Below are 10,671 nucleotides of genomic sequence, written 5' to 3'. Positions count from 1 at the left end.
GGAAAAAAAAAAAAAAAAGCTGAAGTGCTAGGTCATTTTCCCCGTACATATCGTACGAGCACGTCGGTCGCCCAGTGAAGGAAGCATCGTATTTGGGGCCTTCTGCCTCCTCGTGAGAAAAAGTTGTGCCTGTTCTGACGGAGCGTCTTTCCACGATGGTTCTGTACATGACTGCAGTATTTTGTTCTTCTGCTTCTTGAGAGCAGGTGAGCCTTTTTGTCCGTCTCTCACCAGCTTCACTTGCTTTTCCAAACCAACACACACCCACAAACCCTGAGTCAGCTGCTCTTCTGCTCTCTCCCATCAATGTCATCTCTCTTTTTTTTTTTTTTTTTTTGTCAAATAATTGAAGAAAAAGCGAGGCATCCATAATCAAGACTTTTTTTCTTAAATGTCTCCGTATAGCATATTCATGTCCAAGTCTTTTCTTTTTTTTTTTTTTTTTTAAGTCTTAATATGCTCTGTAATTTAGTTTGGATTTCCTCCACCTCCTCCACTGCACAACTTAAAGTGTCTTATGTCCATTGAAGCGCAGGAGGAGCTCGGGTCTGGAGCTCAGTTGTGCTGCAGTGTATTGGACTCTATAGGAGGAGCTGAGTCATACAGTGTGTCCGTGTCGTGAGTTGGCTCTCCAGCTAATGTGCAGGGATTTGACAGCGTTCCCGCACCACAGTCACAGAAGAATCTGCAAGAGGAGAAATGTTGTTAGTTAAACTCCATCAAGAAAAAAAGAAACAAGGGAAAAGCACAATATGTTTCCTCCTTCAGTACACTTGTTAATTTAGTGACACATCCAAGTGTAAAGGGAAAGCCAGGTAGTGTTTTGGTCACATAGTTTCTATCCAAACCACATCATTGGTTATTAGTAATATGGGCCAATAAGACTGACCTATCGTGTCTGATGAACTCCACGTCGTGTCCTTGGTGACACTTCTTGATGCAGTTCACACAGATGGCGTTGCGGTCTGTTGTGTTACAGGTGTGACACCTGTGGGGAACCAATATTGCGTTTGTTAACAATCACAAAACAGGCAAACAGTTGACCATAAGTCACCTTGATTGCAAGTATGAACATAAATTACCTGTAAAAATCGTGCATTGGGTAGCTGGTGTAACTTGAAATCTTGTACAGGCACTGACCTCTGCTCACAGCCTTCTCAATGGCATCCTGATTGTTCATTATTTTATTATCTGGAAGAAAGAAAGCAGAGAGGGGAATTGGTACATTTTGGTCTATATACGGGCGATTCAGGGTTTAGTCAAGAAAACGTGTCAAAGTGAGTACCTTTCATTGTAACATTGACACCAGATGCAAGAAACAATCCGCCAAAGCGGTTGTTGAAGATCTGATTGCCTTCTAGGGTCGCTGTGGCGTGATTGGTGATCTCAATACCTGTAAAAAAAAAAAACAGTTCATATTACAGATCTCATAGTTCCTATTAGCAAGGCATACTGTACCTCATTTATAACTGTAAGGACATTTACATAATGATTTACAGCCTGACTGCAGGTGTAACTCACCTGCTGCGAAGCCGTCAAATATCCTGTTTTTTCGCAGTACGGGGTGGCTGTTGGTGCTAATTAGGACTCCTGCTTGGGCGTTTCTGAAGATGTCGTTTTCCTCTAACAAGCCTGAAGACAGAAAACAGACTGTCAGAGCCACAAACCACTGATGCAAAACAATGTAACCGTACAGATGTCTAAGAGATACAAAGTAAGTATAAATGCCATTGTTTGTAAGGATTATGAAAATCTATTGAACAATTTAAGGCCTTATTTAAGTAGATTATAAATATAAACTGACTATATCCAACTAAACGAAAAGCTTCTTCAATTTCTGTGGCTTAAAGATTCTTGTCAGGTTCTAGACCTTTAGCGCTAAAGAGCTGTCTTTCTAAGAGCGATCCCTATTTTGTTTGTCACACAAATCGTTTTGGAGAGACACACACTGAATGTTAACATAACTTATTTTGTTTACAGGAAAATCCCCACCTGTGATCAGTATCCCCTCATGTTCATAAAATAAATTGAGTTACCTCGTCCTCCGTTGAATATACAAATCCCACCGTCACGCCCATCATGGATCTTGTTCCTCCGTAGAGTGGGGTTGCTGTCCGTCTTGATCCACACTCCTGCCATCGCATTGTCAAAGATCTCATTGTCCTCAATGAAGCCTAAGCCTGAAATACACATATTCATGTTTTGTTATTGGGGCAACAGGGAAGCACTGTTGTCACAATGGTCAAACGGTTCATTACCAATGGCCACAGAGGCCACTGACTCGAACAACAAAAAGATTGATTCAATCTCAAGAGAAAACAACCTCTTTGTGGGGACTTCTCTGCTTCTCACCTGAGTTGTAAACCAAAATGCCTCCATTCTGGCCTCCCCAGATCTTGTTCCGCCTGATCTTGGGATTGCTGCCAGTCCTGTCAAAGAAGGGCACACAAGGGACAGTTGATCCTCTGCTTCACTGCTAAACCTAACACCAGCACGACTGATTCAACAGTGACTTTAGTGGGACATTTATTTTATCATTATCATCATTATTTTATACAAACTTATACTCATTTTTACGTCATTGTTATTGAGCTATAGAATTGTAGTATTTCACAAACCTAATTTGAACTCCAGAGTACATGTGATTGTAGATATCATTGTCTTCCAGCACGCCATGGCCATTGTCATAGAAGTAGACCCCGACCTGTTTGAGTAACAGTGAAAATATTAATTAGTACTCATTTATTCCTGTTATCAAAATGCATCTTACGAGTTGGTTTCAATATTACGGAGCTAACAACATCAGGTCACAGGTCATTTCTTTAAATTTATAGAAAAAGTCAGCCAGTTTGACATTGCATTTTGTGACCACATATATGACATCAGAAGAATTACATAAATATGTCAGTGTGACTACATCACACAATACAACAGAATACACCTGATGATGGTGTATATGGGAGTTTGTCATTCATTTCTTATCCATTAACTTGTGACTAGGCTGTAATCTTACCTGCTTCCCGCTGTGTATCCGGTTCCTCCTCAGTACTGGCGTACTGCCCGTTGTCACCCACACTCCTGCCAGCGTGTTGCTGTACACCTCGTTCTCCTCTATGACGCCTTGTCCTTTTTCATGCTGTGTGACACAAAACCACCTAACATCACTGCTATGTTTCCAAATTGTACAATAAGAAAGCTGAAGAAGTGAATACAGTCAAAGATGTAAGAGAGAAAAAAAAAAAACCTTGACTATATTTACCACATATATGCCGCCATGCTGGCCATCGTGGATCTTGTTGTGTCGGACAATAGGGCAGCTGTTCGTCCTGATCTGGATTCCTGCCAGGGCGTTACCGTAGATGTCATTTCCTTCAATGAGGCCTCGGCCATCACCGAAAATATAAACGCCACCTTGGTTGCCATTAAAAATGGCATTGCCCCTGTATTAAGAAAAAACAACTCATTCAGGACGCCATACAACCGTGAATGGACCAGTGCCCAGGTTGATACCTTTTAAATGGCATGTTCAATTTAGTATTTGACCTTTGACAGCCAGGCCACACTGACCTTATCGTGGGGTCACTGTTAGAGGTGATCCACACCCCAGCAAAGTTATTTGCATAGATCTTGTTTTCGATGAACTGGCCGCGGCCCTTTTCGTGCACGTAGATGCCCCCCGTCTGACCATGGTGGATCTCACAACGAACCACTGTTGGATTGGCGTACGCCTTCACCTCAAAGCCGGCTATACGGTTCCTATGGATGTTACAGCTCTCAAAGTAACCCTGGAAGTGGACAGAGATATACAACATTACTGTATGTCCTATCAAAGTATATTCCATTCCATTAGCAGCAACTAAAAGAAAGTTTAACTAGCTTTTGAAATCAACCCTCTACACTTCCACAATAACTACAGTGCTGCTTCATTACACTATACACTGTATAATCATACCTAAATGACAAGGAGAGCGTCATGCAACTCTGGCATTGCAGTGACAGTCAAACTGTTTTTTGAACAGAAACCAAACACCAGTTCTTTCTTACCATGCCATGGTCGAATGTAAAAACGCCGACGTCCCTGCCATGGTGGATGTGATTCCGTCTGATGATTGGGTTGCCATGGTTTTTAACCCAGATCCCGGCCAGAGCGTTGTTTGAGATCTCATTGTCTTCGTATATTCCCTGAACAAAACACAATGTTGATTAAGTTTAAGGATTTGAACATTTTCATATTCACTTTACACCTCAGTTATTATTATTATTATTTATTTATTTTTTAAATCATTTTAACCTCACATGTAAAAGGCTAGTTTCTTAAGATGGGGGCGGTACTTATTCACTGTACATGAAACAAGCCAGAAGTATGAGAATTAAGAATGATGAGCTCTGCTGCTGTTGGTCAATTAGCTACTGTACAAAACAACAACAACAACAACAACAACAACAACAAGGACAGATGCCTTTAAGTCTTAGTGTAATACTTTGCAACATAGGTGAAATGTGTGCATTACCTGTGCGTGGTCAGTGATGTAAAGACCAACATTTTCACAGTCACTAATGTTGCAGTGCTTGATCGTGGGACAGGCACCCTGGCCGCTGACACAGACAGCTGACCCCACTGAAACAAGCAGGACAGAGCTGTATCAGTGCACCAATATCCATGTCAAAATGTACAACCATCAAAAAACAACAAAAACAATCTCTATCATGGAAAAACGTGATGTTAGTTATAACATATACAGTGTTTAGGAGGATTCTTTTTTTCCCCTTCTTCTTTTATCCAAATCCTTAATCATCTCGCTACCGCTCACATTTATCTTTGGAGGTTGGGAACAAGTGAAGTAGACCGAAGGAGAAGCTGACTTACCCGTGCATGTGCTGCGTATGATGCAGTGGTCGATGATGGGACTGCAGTTGACTGTAATCTCCAAGCAGTGGTGTGCATTGTGGTGCTGGGCGGATTTATCATCAGGGTTGAACTGCAGAAGAAACAAACAGGGTCTCAACAACTGTGACAATAGTCACTAAAACTAAAGATGACTGACATTTTTGCTTTCACCGATACTGAGTGAGTAAAAAAGGATGGATGTACAGAGCTGTAGATGTGGCCTGTACAACCCGAAAAGAATGAGAGTAAAAAGCCCTCTCACCCTGATGGTCATGTATCCAACATAAGCATCTTCTGAGCCTTCCATAAAAACAAATGTAGAGTCTCTGGTATTCTCAATGATGACTTTCTCTGCTACTTTACCAGGAGCTGTAAAATAATCAGTAAGGTTCAATTAGACGCAAGACTTAACAAATGCACAATGGATCTGTAACCACGACTTCAAACACACACATACCGGCTCCGATCATTGTGATAGGCGACTCGATGTAGATCCACTCGTCTGTGTAAATACCAGAGTGGACGAATATCAGGCCATCAAAGTGAGGCTCCTGACCGCCTCCCAGCGCATCTTCAATGGTGTCATAGTACTGGAGAAAGCATCAAAACTGAGGTCAATGACTGGAGCATTAAAAAGGGCATAAAAACATGTTGAAAAGAGAGTTAACTTACAAACATGTTGTCTCTCCCTTTGTATCTGGCAGGATTACTGTAGAAGTGTTCTGCAAAGCCCGGTTTCACATGTGCTCCTTTATACTGTAAAAAAATGTGCACATGATAATTCACACACTGAAGAACAAAGTTATTCCTAATGAGCAATTTGAGAGAAAAAAAGACTGGAGCAAAGACATTGCACTGATATTGCATTTTGGACAAGATGGGGAAATCATCACTAGAAAAATGCCTGAGACAATTTTGTCCACAGACAACAATACTAAAAGGTCAATATATCACAAAGGAATACAATTTAAAAAACATAGTTCTCCTCTATTCCCTGAATACTGAATGTCACCATTATGGCCTGTGGTGTTGCCCTTTCACATGACATTAGCTCTCTGTACACAGGAGGATTTAAAGTCACATCGAAGGAACTTTTGGCAACAACAAAACAAAACAAAAAAATCGATGTAAAGATTAAAAGAGAGCAGAGTGCATCTTGTCTCCTTAACACTGCCTTTTAAAGTTTATCAATTCTGTAATTGGCTGTATGCAGAAGCCACTTATGTTTAATGGTCCCACCACACACACCTTTACTTTTGGATTATTTTTCACATCAGTAGGTATAAAAGCACTTTAGAAAGCTTTAAGTACAAATTACGATATTGTTTTTATGGAATCCTTCATTCAGAGCTGCATTGGCCTCTTCTAGTGTTAAGTCAGCGTTACTGCATATATCTAACATAAAGGCCATAACAACCATAAAAAGTAGTGTGCGGCCAGAATCTCATCTGCTTCATAATAAAATATGTAATCAGATGGTTCAGAGGAAAAATGTGTTTGTTAAAAATACAACAGGCATGACTTCAAACAGGACTTTGAGTGGATCAGTAAGCCCACAGGAGGATCCATACCAGCTGCTGAAAACTTTCCTTCCACGGGTTTGGCTGCTCATACTCTTCTGGGTTTATCTGGTAGAACTTCCCTGCCTCAGGGTGCATCATGGGGCGGGTGTATTCAAACACTTCCATGTACAGCCTCTTCCTGAAATATTAGGGTGAAAAACGAGAGTTAACACTATCCTCTTGTTATTTGTCTCAGTCACAGAAAAAAGCTTTGGCACTGTAGACTCAGTAAAACTTAAAATAAAAGCACTGTTAAATCAACAATTAGTTGTCGCTTTGGGACTGTTTTTGTGACTGCCCTCTGCATATTGTGCAAATAAGTGAATTGATTTTAATATATATTTAAATATTTAAGATATAAACCTTGAAGCTCTGTTAAACTTTTTTATCAAACACACACAAAGAAGCACAACAAAGACGGTGCCAGTTAAAAGCAGACCTAGCACCAACAAGTCTCACCAGAGGATGGGGTCATTGGCCAGCTCACTGAAGCGCTTGCACACACATGCTGCACGGCACAAGTCCTGCTCCAACAGGTACGAGAAGATCTTTAGCACCACCTCGTCTGGAAGCTTCTCCTGCAAATACTGCTCTGCAGGAGCTGCTGGGAGAGGGACGACAGTGGAATAAGAAGAAATTATTTGAAAGGAAATATCAGGGTTTTGGGTGGGGTTACCTGCAACCATATTTATAGCAAGGTCATGTGAGGAACCAAAACTAACCCTCAAGTCACAATATGACAACACATTTCTGCCAAAATGATGAATACACATAATAATCTGAGTTGCCCTAGCTTTGCCCTAATACATTGTTCAAAAAAATGTTGAGCGAACATAACCACACTACGATCATTGTAATTAAGTAATAGTAATTCATCCTTAACCCACCCCTCACATGCTGTAGAAAACACAATAATGAATGCACCTCTGAGGAAGATACACAGCCGTTCACCTCTCAAATAATGTGTTCCTAATTACCTGGTACGTCTTGACACTTTCCAGAAACTCTTGGGCGCTTAGGTCGGTGTCCAAAGTTTTCTGTGGTTGAAGTGGAAGCACCCTGTAGATTCCAAAAAAAAAAGTCAGTGGAGACATTTAAACATAAAGTATTGTGTTTTGTTACATTAAATCTTTATATTCAGGCCTTAACACTATCTTTGAAGGATTCCTGGTATATGTACCTCCATGTTAGTCTTTGTCGGACACACTGTTCTCTTGGGTAGAGACTTTCTTCTAAGTTGGTAGGGACTGTTCTGAGCTCCTGGACCGGATTCTTCTGCGACCATATCTGCAGGAACGTCCTCATCTGCAAATGGCGTAAAAAGGGTAAAAGAAAGATTACTTCATATCCTATTATTTAAATCAATCTAAAATATGGTATGATATGCAGCAGGGGGAAATACAAAACATAGAGAAACATGTTTTTTTTTTACGTGTTGCCAACAACGTATACATGATGTAGCATTACAAATATGTGAAACAGCAACTGGATATTCCTAAGCTCTTACTAGAGAGCACTATGTCTGAATACACGGTGCGTATTCACTTGTTGTCCCTTGTTCTAAAAATCACTGCTGTGGAGCCCATGAAGCATAGCTAGAGTTTCAATAATGCATGTTTACTTGTGTATTTGTTTCAGCTCTTTGATTGAACAAACGACATACATTTAAACCATTGACTTATTGCGTTTCACATTGATTAAATGTAAAGCTTTCAAAGACAAATTTGTCAGTAATACACAATACACTATAACAACACCTTACCGGAGGCAAATGCTTAAACAGTATTTATCAACAGATCACAGAACAAAACCACAACAAAAAAAAAAGCAGATTCCTTCATAACCTGCTCTGTATGCTTCAACTTGACTACAGATCCTATCAAGAGAGGATTCACTCAACAGAACCACAGAACAACCATAGCATAAATCCCGAGCTAAAGAAGGCGTCTATTTATAAGGCTATTCACCAATGCATACTAAGTTGATAGCTACCCCAGATGGGAGATGCAAACTCTGTCTTCTTGTTGCTCTGGTTGCAGGGATGGCTCTCCTGGGCTACTAGGCCAGTAACCACTACAAACACTGTCTGTTTAACAAACTGTTAAAGCAGTTAAGGCAACTTCTCTTTAGCTGTAAACTGAAATAATGTAACTAAAACAAACACATTTAACACCAGAGGCATATTTCTCTCAGTCTCAGTAAATATACAACGTATGATAAGAAATAGACAATGATATTGTGGTGCATCTGTTAACAAATCACACCATAATTTATGTATTTAATGCCACCTTTAAATGACAACTCAGCTTTACTGTGGGCAGAAGGAAAGGTACCATGGCAGACAATGATTAATAAATGAATTGGAGAAGTAGAAGCACTTTAAAAACTGATAAATCATGATTTGGACGACCGTGACAGGTCATTCTCCAATAGATTGTTTTGGCAACATAATGAAATTACTACCTTAGTTTTTTTTTTTTTTAAACACTTTTGTGAGAAAACAACCCTCTGCTGCTAATTGCAATTCAATACTGTGAGATCCAACATCATAACATTCACTTGTGCACAAATCATATTTAAATCAGATTCAGTAATGTAATGTGACCAATGTTGCCCAGATTGAGGCAGCAACTATGATGGCAGAGCATCTTCAGCTACTGTTTACTTTGAATAATCACACTCAATATCCGCTCACATTGCACAGTTTGCTCTCACACAGCCGTGCAGTAGAGGAAAAAACACATAATGTGGTGGTACCGCAGCAGTGACGCTGTTACAGTCAGAACGAGCATGATATCCACGCAGACAACGTTTAGGGCTCGCGCTTTTTCAAAACACGCCAGAGCGCAGATAGCTAGCTAGCCAAACATGCTAATAATAACAGCTATGTTAGCACAGGCTAGGCACAGTTAGCATGCTACGACAACTGGGGAATCCACTTTGTGTACCCTTCCTCGCGTTTGTCACCCAATGCAATCAAGCCAACCATTGTCTATCGCTTGTCATTCTCTCCAGTGATGCAGCATTCGCTTTAAAAAAACAAAACCGGTGAAAGATACGAAGTCAGGCATGAAAAATAAAGCCCGTCTCGGGGCAAAAAACAAGTAAAACAAAGCGCGGCCTCGATGCTGGGGACTAACACAAAAGCCTCGGCGTTTCCTGACTGCAAAGAGAGCCGTAGAGGCTGCTGCTCGCGGTGGCTCCAGCGTGTTTTATCACAAGGGGTCGACGTTGTTCTGGTGCACACACTGCATACAAACATAAACAATAACGTTACATAAGCACGCCGCGCAGTTACACCCTGAAGCGCGATGCTAACGCTAGCTACGCGGAGCTAGCATTACCTCTTTCCTGTTGGTTCCTCTCCGGCTGTACCGGGCGCGGCCTCGAGACTCGCCTGGGTCTTCTGCTAACGTTACTTGCTCTGACGGAGTTCATTTGCGGTGTTGTTAATCCTAAAGAAACGTCGAAGCCTTCACAGCAGAAGAGGCGACTCTAAGCACGTCATCTATGTATTTTGCTTCAGCATTGCACGATCTGCCATCTTTATCCGTGGCACCTGGAGGAGAAGAGGGAAAAAAAGCGTATCGCCGTGTGTTATTCCCGTCCCTCTGCACTGGTGTTACGTCTAGCCCCGTTCTACTGTAGCAGGAGGAGCCATAGCAGACAGGCACGGTCCGTCAGGCCTCTCAGTCACATCACATGGGAGGACCTCTCGCCGTCAAGTCGTTCACGGCGGCCTATTCAACAGTGGTTGCATTTACTTTGCGAGCTCAACGGGATCTCAACCTTTCAAGCATCCATCACGGGGAGACTCAGCTGTCTGTCGCCGCAGCAGCAGCAGCAGCAGCACCCTACTTCACGTTTTGACCCTACATATTTGAGCTGAACAATCCTTATAATAATCCTTGCAGGTGGAGGTAAAGTGTCTTGCTGAAGGACACATTGGCAGTCTTCTGCTTGTAGAGGAAGAAAAACATTATCTTACCTTTTCCCCAGTTAATTGAAGAGTGGGAACCTTCCAACATTGTTTAATCTAACAGATTTCTATACATTTATGATTGCTGTCTGTGACACCAAAATACCTAATAACACACATTATGTTTTGTCATGCTATGATAGAGTTGATCTCTCTTTATCTAACAAAATGTAGACCTTATTAAACAATGTATCTGTAGCTTGATTCAGGACCTAAATTAACATTTGATTCATGATGAATTT

General features: G+C 41.2%; 1 protein-coding gene across 3 annotated transcripts; it reads right to left on the bottom strand.

The window, feature by feature from the left end:
• Positions 1-37: 37 nt before the first annotated feature.
• fbxo11a (F-box protein 11a) lies at positions 38-10,264 on the bottom strand. 3 transcript variants are annotated; one of them, XM_054600834.1, is made up of 22 exons: positions 9,795-10,264; positions 7,631-7,755; positions 7,428-7,509; positions 6,910-7,054; positions 6,460-6,589; positions 5,561-5,644; positions 5,346-5,478; positions 5,151-5,257; positions 4,868-4,979; positions 4,512-4,618; positions 4,045-4,182; positions 3,568-3,785; positions 3,260-3,440; positions 3,014-3,136; positions 2,619-2,704; positions 2,353-2,429; positions 2,037-2,180; positions 1,522-1,632; positions 1,286-1,393; positions 1,083-1,191; positions 890-988; positions 38-685 (listed from the first exon to the last, which is right to left on the bottom strand). In XM_054600834.1, the coding sequence occupies exons 1-22, from the start codon at positions 9,886-9,888 to the stop codon at positions 556-558; spliced, it is 2,643 nt and encodes an 880-aa protein (XP_054456809.1). In that variant the 5' UTR covers positions 9,889-10,264; the 3' UTR covers positions 38-555. The 3 variants fall into 3 exon arrangements, 2 of the variants coding, with proteins under 2 accessions (XP_054456809.1, XP_054456810.1); XM_054600835.1 differs by having other exon boundaries at positions 6,910-7,051; XR_008531266.1 differs by having other exon boundaries at positions 596-685; positions 1,141-1,191.
• Positions 10,265-10,671: the final 407 nt, after the last annotated feature.

Source organism: Anoplopoma fimbria, chromosome 6, assembly GCF_027596085.1.
Source record: "Anoplopoma fimbria isolate UVic2021 breed Golden Eagle Sablefish chromosome 6, Afim_UVic_2022, whole genome shotgun sequence".
Classification (NCBI taxonomy): Eukaryota; Metazoa; Chordata; class Actinopteri; order Perciformes; family Anoplopomatidae; genus Anoplopoma; species Anoplopoma fimbria.
The sequence above is the reverse complement of the archived record's forward strand: the minus strand, read 5'-3'. Positions and strand labels throughout refer to the sequence as shown.

Bases quoted from the DNA above. Each gene is read 5' to 3' on its own strand.
- fbxo11a (XM_054600834.1), bottom strand. From the start codon at position 9,888: ATGAACTCCGTCAGAGCAAGTAACGTTAGCAGAAGACCCAGGCGAGTC. The intron at 7,055-7,427 runs GTAATTAGGAAC...TCCCTCTCCCAG, and splicing joins AAAGTGTCAAGACGTACCAG to CAGCTCCTGCAGAGCAGTAT. The intron at 5,479-5,560 runs GTAAGTTAACTC...TGCTTTCTCCAG, and splicing joins AAGGGAGAGACAACATGTTT to TACTATGACACCATTGAAGA.